This window comes from Nicotiana tabacum, chromosome 6 (assembly GCF_000715075.1).
Source record: "Nicotiana tabacum cultivar K326 chromosome 6, ASM71507v2, whole genome shotgun sequence".
In the NCBI taxonomy this organism is placed as follows: domain Eukaryota; kingdom Viridiplantae; phylum Streptophyta; class Magnoliopsida; order Solanales; family Solanaceae; genus Nicotiana; species Nicotiana tabacum.
This window is the reverse complement of record NC_134085.1, coordinates 160,115,676-160,134,144: the sequence shown is the minus strand read 5'-3', so window position 1 is coordinate 160,134,144 and position 18,469 is coordinate 160,115,676. Positions and strand designations below refer to the sequence as shown.

The following is an 18,469-nucleotide window of genomic DNA, read 5'->3' as shown; positions in this document are numbered from 1 at the left end:
TGCTCTATTTTTATTAACTTTAAATAATGGGTTGTATGATCATTTTCTTATCAACTAATGGTGAAATGCATCAATCTCTTCGCTATTCCATATTCATATGTCAAGATCTATCAAATTTTTATATCTTTTTTGAATTTGAAGTGGTATTTCAATAATTTAAAATTAAATAGAACATATCATTGTATATATATCATATTGATTTTTATGTTTAATTATTAAATTCAGTTAACCTTAAAAGTGTACATCAACAAAAAATTATTGTCATACGACTAAAAAAATAAATATCAAATGTTACTAAAAATATTCTCCCATAAGAATATGTTAGTAGATAATATATTTGTCAATTTTTTTAATTTCTATTTACTTATAGAAATTTAACAAAGTAAAACTGAAATAATATTCATATAAAAAAAACTTGAAAAATCCGTCAAAATCAAACCAATCAAAATTAATATAGTAAATTTGGTTTGATTTTGATAAAAACTGAACCAACACGGTCCATGTAGTAGTAGTAGGTGCATCGCACAGATAAAGGGATCTTTTTTGTCATTCTCTGTGAATTTTCTCTTGAATTTGGAAAACTATAAGGGGTATTTCCGTCAATTGAAACCAATCCCCATTTTGGCCATATGCTTGCGTGGACTGGAGTCACTGGACTGAGGTTGGGAGCAGAGCAGTGTGTGTCCGCAACAATGGGTACCGCCGGAGCTTTCTACTCCGTTCCGTTGAACCACCAATTCCACCGGCGGCCACTTCTTTTTGGCCATTTACATCAAACTCCCTTTCTCCTCCCTATCACTTGGCCACTCATCACTTCCTCTCGGCACAAAGTAAGCTTTACATTCTTCATTCTCCATTTAGTTGAATTACTCTTTGCGAACTCTGTTATTTTTTCTTAGATTATCAAATTATATTTCCGTCGAAGCTCCGGCTCAAGGCTCCTCGTGAATCCTCCCCGTGCCTTATTTTCAAGTCAACATCAAGGTATATCTTTAAAGCACATTACAACTTTCTCTTTATTACTGGTAATTTTACTGTGAATTTCTTATGAATTGTGAAATGCACTATAGGAGGGAGCGGCAGCAGTGAAGTTGATCCGGATCTTCGGTCCGTGCTTGAACTCGCGACTGATTCTGAACTCTATGAACTTCAAAGAATATTATTTGGTCCTAGGTAGTAATATAAATGTAACAGTATCGTCCTAAACTTTTAGTGTTTTATTAAAAAATAAGGTGCTTTGACATTTCGAAACAAATTTGCCTTCTTGCGTGGTTATGTTTCAGTTACTTCAGTCCATTGTTGAAGTCAGTAACAAAGAGAGATGAAATTGATGACATTATGATTGGAGAAGACCTGGAAGAGAGGGAAGAATTTTTGTCGATGCTTGAATCGAGATTTTTATACCTTGCAGCTGATGCTCGCTCCACATTGAGGTTTCTCTATTATAGTACTTGTTTAGAATAGTTGTGTTTTAGTCTGAACTTTAAAATTTTCTTCGGTCCAATTACTGAAAGGAGTTTGAATCAATGTAAAAATATGCTTAACTCAAATATAAATCACTCAGCTGTACATTATTGCCCAATCAACATAATATTTGGTTTTAAAATTGGGGGAAATCATGCATTAATCTCTCTCAGGGGGTTGGCGGAGGGTTCTTTGTTGCTATGACGAGTGGATAGATAATTGAGTTCTGTTTTAAAAACTCAGATGTGTGTTATCTTCATTATTCAAACTTGATTCGCTGTCATCAACTTTTAAGTTCTACATGCAAATTACATGGGTGCCTCTGGGAAGTATGAATTATCACAACTCAAGCTTTTGATAGCTAGCTCATTATTAAAAGATTCAGTGGTTGAGTATGTGGAGTTTAAATGGTAGTGATGCTTATTGGTTGCTTGTAAAGTTAGACTTGTGATAATGAAACCAAAATAACTGACAATTGTCACCCTATCATCTCTAGTTTGATGAAATTAGACTTTTTAAATGAAACTGATATGACTGGTGATCGTCACCCGATTCAGCACTAGTTTGATATACACAGTGTTTTGGCATTTCCTGATCTTCTACGTGATTCTTTTATTTTAGTTTTTTTTTTTTTTGTTTTAACGTGGCAGTGATTGATGTTGTTTGAAATTCAATCTAGGGGTAGGAGACCATCATATAGAGAGGTATTGCTTGGTGTCAGGGAAAAATTAAGTATAAGGTGTTCGGCCAAATTGTCGACAGAGGACCTGGAAGCAGAGATTTTTCTTTATATGCTGCAGGAGTACTCAAGGTAAGTCCCTTTCCTTTTAATTTCTATGAGAACAAATGGTGTGGTTGAGGAGAGGGACTTATTTTTGTTGTTTTGTTATTGTGGATGCTTTAAGAATTTTTTTGCTAGTTATTTCACATACTCCCTCCGTCTTATATGGTATATGAAGTTTACAATGTTTATTTCACTTGTATTATACAAATGGTAGAGAGAAAATTTTAAGATAGTGATTGAAGAATTAGTTTGATAGAGAAATACTACACTATTTGATTAGTAAAATGAGTTTAAGTTCGTGAAACTTGTGAAAGTTGTATAGAATGATATTACTAGTGGATTTCATCTTAAAAAGATGATGTTACTAATAGAATGTTGTAACTTTTGAACAGTTTAAGTTGTCAGAAAATAAAAAATGGGACATATAGATAGTTCTTATTGTTTTTCTCCACCTCGATTTACTTTTCCTTCCGATCAGTTCCATCGGATTTCGGCGCGCTTCAAGGTTGTCAGGTTGATTGACAAAATAATTTTCCTAATATCTCTTAATTCTCCAGTTTCTGTATAGGAGGTTTTCTCTACCTTTCTTCTTCTGCTAGGTCTCACCGAATCACACATAGAGATATTGATTACTTCTGTTTGTTTGGAAATATCGACTCTTATATGGACCTTACAAGAAGAATATATATCTTCCACAGTTCAAAAGAGAGCTTGGATGATTCTGATGGGCATGGTAGTCTAGAGTTTGGACTTAATAAGTGGAAGGTACAAGCTGTTGCCGCAATAAAAGCTGGGGCGGAAGGAGCCCGTTCAATAATATTAAAGGTTTATTCTTATATTGTGGAAACTTAAGTTCTTTTGAGCCTTTTGGTCATGCTTTAATTAACATGACCTTTATGTTCTAGGGTGGCGGGGTGCTAACATTGGGGAGGATATACAGCGGGGTAAAATTGATACCTTGTGATTTCTGGAATTTGCTTTCCTTATCCTGTGCTTTGATCCTGTTTGTAACCACAGACCGTGTTTGCTGTTTTTCTAGTTAGCCAGGAGATTTTCTGGAAAGATGCTATTGGAGGCTGCCAACTATCAGATAAGTAGGGAAGTCCTTAAAAAGGTGCTTAAAGGTCCTGAGTTTGTTGGAAACTGTAGCATATGTTAGACACTTTAAATGAGTCTCTTTGCTGTTCCTGAAATGTGCTCTGACATCTGGATCTCTATTTCTTTCACTTGAATTATGATCCTAAAATTGGCTAACTATTTATAATTATAAAAAAGAAGGTTGATTAACCATTTGTTTTAGAGGAAGTTATGTGGTCTGGGTTCTAGCGTCTTTTAAATCCACTTTTCTTGTTTAAGGATTTCATTCGAGTGGGAACACTTGTAAAAGTTATGTAGTCTTGGCATTGTGTTGGTACATCAAGAGCTGTTTTGGATACATCTGCTAAAAGTTAGGCTTTGTTGAATGTTAAGAAAGTTGCTAGGAATGTGCTTTTTGAGAAAGTTGTAGCAGGTAAAAGTAAAATAAATGGATTATCATTTGGTTGCATGCATTTGCTTGAAAAGAAAAGGAATTTAAAATCAAGAATTAATCAATTTCCTAAGCGAGTCCTGCAAATTTTGCACGACTTAATTTGGAGGATCCTTTGCAATGATTTTCATGACCATATTTCCCAAAATTTCCCGGTTATGAAATGCGTGAAAAAGTTTAAGGTTCAAGAAAGTTGACTTTCCAGAAAGTTCCTTTTCATATGTAGCAACCTAACGGTGTTGTAATGAAATCTCTTGGACGGAAGGAAACATACGAAAAGAGATGGTTCTTCAGAAATAGTGATTCTTTGGCATACCAAAGACAAATATTAATAAAGTCTGTCCTGCATTGCATGTCTTACTAGATAAGTTATAACAGTTGATTTGTGATTCTCTCACATGGTTTTCCTCGCTTCACATGGCTCTTGTTGGTTTTAGGGTGGAGAAGTGGCGGCTCTTAGCCTGGAGTCCAGATTGGCCATGCTGGCTGCAAAAAAGGTCTAAGAATCCTATAAATATACATTGGTTTGAGGGTTGCCCATTCTGCTTCACTACAGAAGATTACTGCCTATAGTTTTACTGGCATAAAGTCCAGCAGAGACCTCTATAGGAAGAGTGTCATCAGTTTATCTTATTCATGAATGATGCAGCCTCATACTCCTTAATTTCCTTAAGATTCTCCACACTTTCTATGCATTTGAAGAAAACAAATCATCCTGAAAGGCCATAACTGCTGAATTGTTATGTTAAATGACCTAACAACACAAGATAAATGAAAAAGAAAAATGTCGACTTAGAAAGACCGTATCAATTATAAATAACTGAAACCTTTTATGATGAAGTTAGTAATTTTCTTTCAGGCTCTGCTTCAATAACTACAATTTCTATAGAGTTCTAAGTACATGCTAACATTTCATTGTTATTGGTTTTGACAGGGCTTAGCAGGTGCTGCCTCCCGTTACTTTGGTCTAAGGAGCATGATGACATTTCTTGGTCCAATGTAATGTATTTGTCTTGGAAACAGTGCCATGTCTTTCCCTTTTTTACTTTCTCAGAAGAACAATTTGCTTCACTTGTTTATATCTGCAATAAAGATCACTTAGTTCTTCTCCTTGCCGTCCTTTTAGTTAAAGTTGCTGCTGCATTAGCGTCATTAGTAGACATTGCTCTATCATAGAGCACTCATCTCTTCTTCAATAAAAAGAGCTACTGGAACAACAATCCTCTTCCTTCAGTTGTAGGATCCATAGCAGACATCTTGCTCCCATTCATGTCAATCCACTATGCTCTGCGTATTTAGCTGGACCAGGTGACTCTTTTAGAAAACCTTAGGGGTGTCAAATAAATGGATTGAATCAAGTTGGGACGGGTTAAAATGGGTTGAGTCAATGAATTGGTTATGACTCAACCATATGTTTTGTAGAGTTTTAATGGGTAAATTAGGTTACCTTAATAGTCAAAATTGACTCCATACTTTTAGATGGGTTAGTTCGGGTTGTGTCCAAATTGACCTATCAATGAATTTGTGTCCAAAACAAGTGGCCCAAACATGTATGGGTTGGGCCGTTTTCACTTATCTGAGCTAAACTTGACACCACAGAGAACACCTAATTTGTCTTAATAGACAAATTATTCCACGTTGGAATGAAACGAATCCAAATGGAGTGGAATGAATATTGAGGATTCATAAAGCTTGCTCAGCTGGTCCGAAAGTTGAGTTGTATTTTGTAACTTATTCCATTTTATGCAAGTGCTTAGACTAACAACAGCTTTTTTGGTATCAGGATTAAGGATAAATGAATGCTTATATTCTTTGGCAAGATTGCAAAATCGAAACTGAAGCTTTCTATAACCAAGTACTTAACGGAGTTGTGGGGCGAAATATATGGAGAGAAGTCATAGGGTTATGTTGGATTTTGTGGTTATCAAATTTTCCTGCTCTCTGTCTTGCCGTCATATTGGATTTCGTAGTTGTTTGGGTCGAACTGGTTGATGCAAGTGACAAATGCTTCAACTGAAGTTGTATTCATTATTCAAAGGCAATAGAGTATACTCGTTAGTTCAACAGTAAATGATTGGATGGCGAAAGAAAAGTATAGTAAATGATTGAATGATGAATTATGGACCTTATGACCATTCTCTCTTGAAGGCTTTAGCTTATAAGATAACTCTGCATATTTTTTGCTATTTGGACCTTATGACCGTTCTCACTTGGAAAAGATGTTTCTTTTACGAACTATCTCTAGGTTTGCCTGTTAGGAAACTCCTTTTTAATATGGTTCACTCTTTTATTTAATTTCTTTCCTTGACTTTGTTGCCCAATTGCTGTCTCTATCAGTGAAGGTGAAGCAGTGAATTAAGTTCTCAGTTTTTCTGGTTTTATATACGTCTCCTCGTATTGTTCTTACACAGTCTGTGACCACATTGTATCTGGCATCTTATGCAGTCTGTGGGGAACACTTCTAGCAGATGTTGTCATTCAGATGCTTGGAACTGATTATGCTAGAATTGTCCGAGCAATTTATGCGTTCGCCCAGGTAATGTGCTATCATGCTTGAATCTCCAATTACAGGGATGGAGCCAGCTCTTATAAAATGGGAGAAGAAGTCATAAGATTGATCTATTTTGATTATTCCAGTTAGAGATTTGTGTGTTTGTTTAAAGATAAATGTGAGATTTACATCTAGTTTTATAGGGCCTAATTTACCTTAAATTAGTATAGGAATAAGATGGGCTGAATAGAGCAGAATTGATACAGAGGATTTATATAGCCTCCAACTAGTTGAGATTGAGGTGTGTTTAATTGATTGATGGAAGCATTTTTAAATAATTAAGTTCAGTATAAGATGGTAATATATATACTATCAAATCAGCAAGTTTACAAAACTTAATGCTGTATAAATTCAATGAGGAATTAAAGAACTTTACCGTTCTTTGTATTCTGGTTAAATTAAACTTTAAGGTTTATTTATTTTTTCATTTTTTAGTTCTAATATTAAGTCTGTTTAAGGTAGAAAAAAAGCATCTCTTTCATCTTCTCAGGTGTGCTAAAGTCACATGGGGTGAACTAGTTTGAATAGTAAGTAATCTCTTAAAGTTAATTTTATCATCTTCAATAGATATCATTGTTTCATAGCCTTTCTGGCTTTGGGACATTTCAAAGAAAAAGAAAAACTTTTAACAAAGGGATTCATGGACTCCCAACCATAAAGGTTCCACTGCCCTGTTCAAACCCACATGATCTTTCACCTTTGTTTGTTTTTTTCTTTTTAAGTTCTTATACAAGTTGCCCTTTAAGTTTATGTTATCTGCCTTGAATAGCTGAAGAGATATTTTTGGTGGTTACTGCTGCAGTATAGGATATAGGGCTTTGAACATGCACTGTTTAAGAATGAAATGTGATGGTCCTGTAATATTTTTCCTGCATAACTATGAGTAGGTAAGGTTCTTAAGCATCCTCGTTTTTCATTTACTTCAGATCCGAATCACCCGCACATACAAAACATCTGATGTTCAGTAAAAAAGCTTACTCAGAGTCAGAGATTGAACTCTAAAGCTTGCGGCATGTGGCACACTGGGATATTAATAGGGTATTTGGCTTGAAGGTGGTTCTCTACTTGTGCATATTAGCTACTGGAGAGAATGTTCCCTGCAGTGCTCAGAAGGGCTTGTCATTGTACATACGCTTAGGGTGGAAGATAAGTCTCTTCACTAGTTTGAGATAGGCATAAAGCCTCCTTGAACTTGTATTTTCGTAAATATTTAGATTACTGACTAAAGAAAACGCTGTTGTTAGTGGTAAAAATATGAAAAAAAAGACACCGAAACCGGTTGCTGTAAGTTTCTGTTGTGTATTGCCAGGGTTGTGTGAGGGTTGATGTTACTAAATTTTGTTATTTAATTGTTCTGGCCTACGTAGCTTGAGATATGAGAGCTTTATCACATTTTCATATCAGCTGCTTTGATACGCCTAATTTTCTTTGCGGTATATTGTGAGTTTAAAGAATTTCTTCGTTGTCGCATGCAATCAAATACAGGAAAAAGTTATTCACATTTCACACTAGAACCACATTAATATATGTAGTCAAGAAACATATTGAGGTGGAAATATGTTTTAATTGACCAAGATTAAGCAATAAATGTTCTTACAGGAAGGCATTTTTAGCTGCTCCACAAGGACATTAATACTCTTTTGGTATTGCAGTTCAAACCATGGCCTTTTGTAATATTTACTTTAGAATCGGTCTACTATTCATTCAGGATAGAAAGGGATCATTTGGCATTAGATAATGGAACCTCTACATCTCTGTCCAAAAATGTTAAAATTACCAAGTCAAATGGCGTCTAAATGCTTAAACTTCAATACAGCCGAAAGTATGTATAGCAAATACAAAAAGGAATGCCTGTTTATAAACGACAACAAGGTGTCTCATTTTGTTGTTTTCTTTCTTTTCTAACAGTTAGCATTATGTATGTATTTAGATTCGTTGCTTGTTCAGCGCTATTAATCTTATAAGTAAATTACAAAATCATCATAGATTTTTTATTCCCCTTCGAAGAAATTACGTGTTTGCTCGTTCAAACGTTTGTTTAAATTGGGAAAGGATTGTTTGTTTCCTGCTGTGATATTCACGTCCAGCTAAAATGACATTATTCAGAGAATATTTTTTGCGTGGCCATTTAGACCAATTCAGCGATGTTTAAGTGCTGGTTATTAGTGTATAAAAGGCTGTATATGTACTATTGAAAATATTCAAGTTCTCAAGAGTGTCAAGGAAAGAAGAAATTAAACAAAGTGAAGAATGGCAACTTCTAAGCGTACAATTATTAACTCAATTGCTGTACTGAGGATACTTACTCTAGCGTCGTGTGCGGCTGCCCTTGCGCTTATTGTTACAAACAATTTCAAATTAGATGGCGACAAAACCAAATTCAGTGACATCAAAGGCTTTAGGTGATGAATTTCTTTCTTTCCAGATTCAAGTGGCAAAGGAAAAATGTTCAAGTATTTTATTAGAATTAGATGGTGGGGGTTTTGTATGATAAATCTATTTCCAGGAATTATGTTCAGTTAAAATTTTGCATATCAACGAGTTAATTACACCTTTTGGTAACAATTACCTTTCTTTGTTCGTTTGTTTTTTAATATCTGCCATATTTTGAATAAAATCATACAGAAAAACAAGTAGACTAAGTTACAATAGTGCCTGGCAATGAGTACAAAAAATCAATTTAATTTTCTTCTTTGTTATTGTGGTAAATTCATAAATTAAAATTGTAAATGTTTATTATTTCACATCTCATAATTACAGGTATGTCTTAGCAGCCGCTGCAGGAGGAGTTCTGTATTCATTGATTCAGCTGCCTTTCGCACTGTATTATGCCGTCAAAGAGAAGAGGTTGATTAAGGGCGACTTTCTGCCGATGTTTGATTTTTACGGAGACAAGGTTTTCTTCTGTGAATTTATAAGCAGCTATTTATTGTGATATGCTTCTGTTTAATTACTACTCCATCGCTCCCAAATTACCTGTCATGATTTCTAAAAATAGTTGTCTCAAATTATTTAAATATCATTTTAGAAGTTCATGACAAAATTAATTATTTTTCTCCATTTTCTCTTAATAATAATTATTCTTGAAGATGAAGATAGCACATAAATAGAGTAAATATTTAGTGAAGAGAGATTATATCTTAAGACATAAATGGGGGTAAAATAGTCCAAAACTGCTTCAAATTAATGTTTTCTTAAGAAACATGTAAATGAAAAAAAGGGCAAATAATTTGTAGTGTACTAAGGGCTCTCTGGTAATTAATGCACTTGTAAGATGTAAAAATAATTACTCCTATTTACAAACTTTACTAGTGTAGTTCTTACGTAAACACCAAAGTGTATAAAACGACTTAAAGACTTTCACATTAACTTTACACACAAAAACGCATATTTCTACTGTGCTTTCACTTTACAGAAGTTATAGACTTATAGTCTAAGAGAATAAATCTGTAGATTTTGACTGCTGGGTATAAAATCTATGTTCACTTATAAAAATACTATTAGTGAGTCACTTTAATTGCTTAGAAATAGGCTAATAACAATCAAAAGTTGGACCAATCTATTTCACTAAATAGTCTCTCTTATTTTGTAAAACGTGTAAGCATCATAGTGGAATTGGTTTAAGCCAAAAGGGCAAAAGCAGAACATGCAATCTGTTTTAAAACTCATAAAAATCAGAGATCACACACACATTTCAATTGCATTCATTCTCTATATTTTAGTTACATGTAATTTTGAACGAAATTTGCAGGTGATAGCGTTCTTCTTGGCAAGTGGAGTTGGCGTAGGATTTGGTGTCAGTATTGAACTGAAAAAATTCATAGACCAATTAGTTGACAGCTTTGAACTTTTAGGGGTAGATGGACTAGAGGAATTTCAGGACAAGAGCCAAAAGTTTCTGGACAGAGGAATTATTGCCAGTGGAATACTCCTCGTTGGTTTTACTACCATGGCTATACTCACCATTTTTACTTCTGCCAATCGCAATGGAAGAGGCTTCTAGCTCTGACTAGATGGAAAATAAAAAAAATTCAATTCCCATCTTTTTCTGTAGTCATTTCATTTTGCGGTGTAATACTCTCTACTTTGATTTTTTAAGAACTACGAGAATTCATTTTGTTAAATTGTTGCTGGTATTGTCAGGTGCAAATGCATGTACACCAATTAGAAAATTATCTCCATAATTATTGTTAACAAAATTAGACCGCTACGTACTTCCAAAAAGTTACCATAAAATATACAATAGTTTTCATTAATGACTGAGAGCTGCTGACTTCAAGAATATGCACCGGATAAATGCATGCTTAAATAATAATTAATGCTTCTTATTTGGGTCAAAATCCATCTTTAGAATATTTAAGCCAAGTACTAGGGGAAGAGTTTCAGGTCGCGTTCTTCGAAATGATCCCAGAAGCGACGAAATCTGCGGTCGAAGAGCTAACGAGAGCCGAAGTCGAGAAGTCAACAAGGGTCGAGGTCGAATACTTTTGACAAGGTTATAATGGCTAGTTTCAAGATAGGACATTAAAGAGTGAATATTCTCTGCACTTGTACTATTAGAGTTTTCTTTAGAGATATGTTCCCTATAAATAGAAAAAGACACAGTGATAGGGGGGAGGATTTTCACTGAGATTCTTGTCTATACTTTTTCACTAGATCCGAGAATAACTCAAATTATTGCTATTGTCCATCACTCATCATTGTCAGAAAGAACATTCACTGATTCCATCCTTTCTTGGGTGACTCATCACATTCTATTTACTTAAATATCATTTTGTTGCTATTCATTGATATTAAATGCTAGATTATTACCTTTGACTTCTGGAATATTTATTGCATATTGCCGCTGCTGTCTAAATATATCTATATAGCATCTGTTGCTTTTTTAAGAACTCAATCTTAGGAATATAATTGTTAGCTAAGATATAAATTTAATTATTTGAACCAAGAACTGTATTTTTTGGTCAAACACTCCTCAAATTAGACTTGACAAAAACTCTGTGACAATGCCTAACTTCCTTCACCATCTAGTCAGGTTGTGATAATGACAAAATACTTTTTTTATGGGTATGAGAGGGATATATCTAATTATCTATTGTTCTAAGTTGGAGTAGCAGTCAGATTTTTACTATTATACGTTACGATGGAATGGATAAGATCACTTTATTTTTAATTAGAAATAAAGAATAATTCATTATAAAAAATATTTTCCCTTTTAGTGGACCTTATACCTGGCGAATTCAAATTAATTGGACCCCAAAGCGAGAACATGACATCGAAGGATAAACAAAAGAAGCAGGTAGATTATTTAAGCAAAATTGGAATTCCCCCTCTTTAGTATTATCAAATTATCAAGGATTTTTTATTGGGATTTTTTTATTCTTATACACTATTTGAAACTTTATTATCCTTAATGTCCATGTTTAGTTAATTACCCGGCATAAACAAGTTTTCTTTACAAAATATTTACAATCCACCTTAAAAGGCTCTCAATCCATTATTTGTGTCTTCAATCAAGGGATTTAGTTACACCCTTTTTCTTTTTCTCTCCTCTCTCCCCTCTTCTCTCCAGATTTTGTCTTTCTCCCCATATCTCGAGTAAACAATTTCCCAACTAAATCTGCTGATACCTGCTGATACTGTAATCATTTTTTACCTCTTTAATATTTTGTCTGTTGAATTTCTCTTTGTTTGTATATTGTACAATGATATATATCGTCATCTCGTCCTTTTGTTTCTTTTGCTAATTAACTATCTATCTTGTTTAGCGTATTGCAGGTATAGGATGAAAAGCAACTAACGGGAAATTTTACTGATTATTCAACGTAACTTACCATACTGATTATTCGATATGAGTGTTATTAATAACTTCACCCATAGTGTACGTTTACACTAATTTATATTCCTTTTTATCCCAAAAAAAACTTTGTTGCCGAAACAAAACAGATGTAAATCTACTAACTTCACTACAAAAGCTGTTGAATCTTCACAAAAATACTTGAAGAGGTACACAACAAAAAGAATTAACGAAGTAATGTTTATACCGACGTTGTAAATTAGCTAAATTAAATAACACTCCAGTCTTGTCATTTTGTGGCAGAGAAGGTATATTATTACCTTAATTAAATGACAAAAGAACCCTAAAATTGAATAAAGCTGCATAGAAACGAACAAATTTGACCACCCAAAAAAAACCCTGATAAACTTGCACAATAAACAAAATCCTCTGACAACTTGCACACTTGTAGTTCTAATACTTGAAACAACAGAAGCAAACACCTATATTACATGTACTCGATTTTGAGTTTTCCAGTTATATACATCTACAATATCATACCACTCAAATATAATTTTTATACAAATTTTATACAATATATCTTTTGTATATTTTGTATCTGATTTATACATAGTAAAAATAAATTTCATACAACTAATTATATATTATACAATTTATCTACAACTTATCTACAACTTTCACATATTATTTTTATCCAGTTAAATACAACTACAATAACATACAACTTACATACAAAATTTATACAATATGCCTTTTGTATATTTTGTATCTGATTTATACAAGTAAAAACAAATTTCATACAACTAATTATATATTATACAACTTATCTACAATTTTCATATATTATTTCTACTCAGTTATATACAACTACAATATCATACAACTTAAATATAATTTTTATACAATGTTGTTCAACTTTCATACAATAGTTAAATAAATAAAAGAAAAATATATAAACAACAGAATACAATTTTTCTACAATTTCGTAAATATAATGTATATCATGCCTTCTTCTTCTTCGAGTTTCAATATGAAATTCAGCCAAAACCAAGTCTAATCTTCACCAAAACCCCTCAAAATTGAGATATAAACCATATTCCAAATTGTTTGCAACAACACCCCATCCAAACAAATAATGATTTTTGAAATCCAAATTCGAATTCAAAGCTTCAAAGCTTTTTAAGGGCTATCAATAGTGGAATTGTTGCTCTCTTTTCCTTTGCTTTACATTACTGAAATTATGGATTGATAGATAGAGAGAGACATAGAGAGAATTCACAATTCTTTGCAACAACATCCAATTCAAACAAATAATGTTTTTGGAAAACCCAAATTCGAATTCAAATATTCAAAACTTTTTAATGGTTGTCAATGGTGGAATCGTGGGTAGATGCAAGATACGTGGGGGAGGGGAGTGGGATGTGGAGAGAGGAAGTTGGGGGAGTGAAAGATATGTTAGAGTAATTTTTGGACACTAATTATTATCATTAATTTCCTTAAAATGTACATAAATGGTAATTGAGTATATAAAATGTAATTATAGTAAAACTTGAGTAGGAAGGGTAATATAGTTTCATACAGTGTATTTGCTTAAAGGATTGTCTGTTTCCTGCTCTGACATTCTCGTCCGGCTACAATGATCTTAAATTTTGCGACGTTTATTAAGTGCTCGTCATAGTGTATAAAAAGATGTTCTCTACTTTTGGAAAAAATACATTTTAGAATTGTTCACAAAAGAGTGTCAAGAAAAATTATATATATCTATAAGCGAAAGAATGGCAAAGTCTAAGGTTATGGTCATCTCCATTGTTGTTCTGAGGATACTCACTCTCTTGACATGTGCAGCTACCGTTGCGCTTATAGTCACCAATAACTTCACACGTAAAGATGGCCAGAAAACCAATTTCACTGCCATCAGGGGCTTCTGGTGATAACTCTCTTCCTAATTCCTCTTGTTTTAACTTAAACTAGTTTTTATGAGGGTGCGTTGCATGTTAAATATGATATGAAAATATACAGAAGAAGAAAGAATTATATAAAAACACAGTTGATGTTATTCCATTAATGACCAACAAATGTGTTGAATCAAAAGATGTCGTATAAAGCATTAGAAATTTAGAAAGAATAATTAGGCTGTAAGCTAAATTTGAAGGAATGCAAATTAATCAACAGCTCAATCATAAGAAGTTTTGTTCCTCAAATCATTGCAAACACATGTTTTAAGCACTTCTCCAAAAGTTTCATAAAAATGTTGCTAGAAGAGTTACCATGTAAAAATTTAAGAACATATTTCGAGCATCATGAGTTTATTGGTGGGTAATTCTTTATTAGACGCATTTCAATAGACCATAAATTTTCTTGTCATGTCCTACCAATCAAAAGAAGCAAAAAATAAAAAATTTCTTATGGCTGTTATTTCTATTTACATATTTGAGATTTTGAGGATGAATATTCATCTATAGCTCAAGGTTAAAGTTCTCTTACAAATAGGATTGTGAATGGTTATTGTATTATATATATGCAAGCAAAGATTTTTTTTTATCCGCCGAAAGCTTAACTTCTTCCACAATCAAGAACTTGTAAGGACATGATTCTCATTAACAAACTATATGTAGTTTGATTGATCTATATTATGAAATATCACAATTTATAGTCACATTCACAAAACACTAAAATTGACTTTTCATCTTACTCGACATCCATGCACGTATTCATATTTAAGAATTTCCTTATTGAGAAATCTTCAGCACTGCTAGTGCCAATGTGTTCAACGATTAATTGTTCTAGAAGGAGGGTCACATCACCTCTTATAATTATTCATTCTCTCAACGAGAAGTAATAAATCACCAAATATTAAATATGGTCTTGCTTTTATAGGATTTGGTAGTAGGATCTTTTTAGTTTGATGTCATAAATATAATCTCATAAGTTTATGTTTACCGTCTTTATTTTTATTAATTTTAAAAATACTTGTAGCACTTAATCTTGAGAGTCGTTTTAAGAATTCGTTACTTTTTCACAAACGACTTATTAACATCCCCTCTTTGATTGGTAGCAGAATTTATCCAAAGCTTCTTATCTCCCTTACAAAAAAAAAAAATACTATTCTTTAGGGGCATTTGATTTGGTATTAACATAAGATATTATTTTAAAATTTTGGTCTAATCTAATCTTTTTGGTGAACAATTGTGATAACTCATATAAAAATTATCTTTAGACTGACGTAATTCTTGAAAAATTATTTCAGTTTGACTTTTATAGTTTTAATTCGTATTTATATAATCATGAACCTAAACGTGCATCCGATTTTAGTTTGTAAAAAGGAATTAAAGTTCATCTAGCATTGGAGGTTGTTGCTGTGTGTTTCTGTGAATGAAAGATACTCAATTTATAGAGGTTCACAATCTTTTTCTACAAGAAAGCTAGGGATCTATCAAATATGGAAGAGAACCTATACGTTCCTTTTAGGAAAAGTTAAATAATTACGGTTAATATTATACCATTCCTTCAAGTAAAAGAATAAATTTGAATAAAGTAAAAAAATTAGGACAAATTCCTAACGTTATTCAACAGAGTTTGAGAGTTTTTGTACTGTTATTGTTGCTATGGGCAAAATACATATGGGCCAGTGAGTCCAAGAAGTAGAGGTGTACGTCGGTGGGGTTGATTCGGATTTTTTAATTACTAAACCAAATCAATTGTATCGAATTTTTAAATCTATCAATTAAACCAAACGATTAAAAGTCGGGGTTTTCCTCGAATTTTTCGATTTTCTCGAATTTTCTGAATTTTTTCCGGTAAAATCTTTATTGTTCAAATTAAACATATAACGTATACTCCAAATATTGAATTGAATTTCATTTATGGGGATCTTCGGTAAAGTACCAAAAAAATACACTATTTACTAACAGCTAGCCATTTTATGTTACCAAAAATAGCCACAAAAATTATCAATGATATACAACATTCAAAATACATAAGGTTTTTTTTCCAGTCGGTATTGTTGCGATTCATTGAAAATATATAGATAAGGTAATATACGAATTTTAGACGGAGTTTGAAGGTAAGTTAGACTAATTTGGAGTCAAAAATCATCACCAATGATATACAATATTTAAAAAAAAATGGGCAAAAAAGATTTTCTTCAATGGTTATAGTTGAAATTCGTTGAAAACGTATAGATAAGGCAATATACTAAATTTAAGCACGATTGAAGGTGATTTGGACTGGTTTGATATCAATATTCGTAGTTAAAATCGAGTTAAAAAAATTCTTCTGCAATATATGTATCAGACATGTATCATGCATGTATTTTACACACAGGTATATATGGATATCAATGTGATACATATTTGATATACATATGATACATATATCATCTTTTTCATGTTCATCTTTTACGTCGAATTTTCAATTCAAATCACCTCAAAACTCCACCAGATTATTCCAAATTGAGATTTAAACTCCTCAAGATATACCCAATCTATTCCAACAATACCCCCTCGAAATAAATTTCAATTTCAAAAATCCAAAATTCTGAATTCAAGCTTAAGCAAGCTTCAATGGTTGTCCATAGAGTTTTCAGTTTAATCTTTCGTCCCAATCCAACAAACTAACACTAAAGAGTGATTTCTAAATTGAATTAAGGTGCTCGATTCTATGAGTTTCAACTTAAATGAATTAAAACATTGCAATATTGCTCAAACCCAATGTCTCAAAAAGTTTTAACTACCTTTGTGCTTTAGCAAAATAGATTTGTGTTATAAAATGACATTTGGGCTATTTTTAGTAGATATTTTATTTTGGATTAGTTCTGATTAAATTTATTTATGAAGTGACAATTTAGGTAATTTTTCCTTCTTTTATTAGCATTAGTATCAATTTAATTTTGCTTCGGGCGTTATTTGAGTTACTAACATTTATGGGCTATATAACATATTGGACCATTCAAAAATTTTAATCCCAAACCTGAAATAATACGTTAAAAAAGAGAACTATGAAAAAGTTCAAGACATAAATTATATAACAATAAATATTTCTATATATAAAATATTTTAAAAACTTGTATACATATAATGTCAGGTTGGGTTAATTTCGACTTGTCTTTTTCTAGCTAAAATCAAACCAAATCAATTATGATAAGATATTTTTCACCAGCCCCTAACCAAACCAAACCAAATCATAGTTTTTTTTTTTTTGAGAAACTTTCAGAAACCACTATGTTTTAGTAGTTATTAGCTAGTTGTAGCTACTATTTACTATATTACTTCCTATATCTATGTTTTCAGGTTTTTTAGAATGTACTCGATGCATTTAAGCTACTGTATTCATGAATATAATAGCATTTTATGGCGTATTCGACTGTATTCACGGCGTGAAACATGGGATTATAGGTAGACAGATTATTGTATTCGACTGTATTTGACTTTATTCACGATATGCATTTGTGAATACAGTAACGTAAATAGCACAAATCATGGTCTATTTAGCTGTTTTTAAACGGAAAGTGAATCAGTTGACATAATAGACTCCTAATATAACTCAACAAACTCAATTATAACACACAAAATTTGTATTTCCAGCTATAAAAAAGATTCTCAACCAAAAAATATCCCAAAAACATAGCAATCTTCAGAGAAAATATGCTGAATATTTTTCTTAGCCGATAAATACAACAAAAATAGAGCAATTTGAATACATATATACATATGAATACATAAATTATATTAATTAAAAATAAATATGCATACATTCATGGAATACAACGAGACAGTGAATATAATGAAATACATGAAATACAGCGAGATACATTGAAATACAATAAAAAAAAGGCAATGAATACAATGAAATACATGAAAATACAACGAGATACATTGAAATATATAAACAGAAAATTCAAGTTGCTCAGCCCCAAACTTTGTCGTCTTCATTCAAGAACAACCCTAATGTCGTCTCGTCGAGAGGGTCGTGATTCTGACTCGAAACACCATTGTTCCTGTTAACATAATACCCTCACGTGTGCTTCAAAAAACCTATTCTTTACAATTTATATAAATTATATTCTGGCTCTTTTAGCTTCTAATTAAAAAAAATAGAATTCACTCGTTTTAAAACTTCTAAATAGATAAAGATTGCAACTTTCCTGGCTTATAAAGTAGTTTTTCTTGAAATTGTAGCATGTGACGGAGTTTTCCATTGATGTCCAAAGTTTGTGCAACTTGAATTTGAGATCCTAGGAGGCTTGACGGAGTTCAAGAAAATTCAAGTTGCTCAGCGGCGGTGGTGAGGTTGAAGCAGCATCAGTAGTTCTTCGCCGAAAAACTCTAATTCTGAAGCAGAGTCTTC

General features: G+C 32.5%; 2 protein-coding genes across 2 annotated transcripts; both read left to right on the top strand.

Moving 5' to 3' along the window:
• The first annotated feature begins 557 nt into the window (after nt 1-557).
• LOC107813918 (uncharacterized) lies at nt 558-7,727 on the top strand. The gene is made up of 12 exons (XM_016639236.2): nt 558-830; nt 900-984; nt 1,071-1,173; nt 1,284-1,433; nt 2,144-2,275; nt 2,947-3,073; nt 3,154-3,192; nt 3,288-3,362; nt 4,214-4,273; nt 4,711-4,775; nt 6,222-6,312; nt 7,254-7,727. Exons 1-12 carry the CDS (start codon nt 630-632, stop codon nt 7,293-7,295), a joined length of 1,170 nt encoding a protein of 389 aa, XP_016494722.1. The 5' UTR covers nt 558-629; the 3' UTR covers nt 7,296-7,727.
• Nucleotides 7,728-8,509: 782 nt separating this feature from the next.
• LOC107813914 (CASP-like protein 4D1) lies at nt 8,510-10,451 on the top strand. The gene is made up of 3 exons (XM_075255722.1): nt 8,510-8,729; nt 9,088-9,223; nt 10,079-10,451. The coding sequence occupies exons 1-3, from the start codon at nt 8,578-8,580 to the stop codon at nt 10,328-10,330; spliced, it is 540 nt and encodes a 179-aa protein (XP_075111823.1). The 5' UTR covers nt 8,510-8,577; the 3' UTR covers nt 10,331-10,451.
• The last annotated feature ends 8,018 nt before the right edge of the window (nt 10,452-18,469 follow it).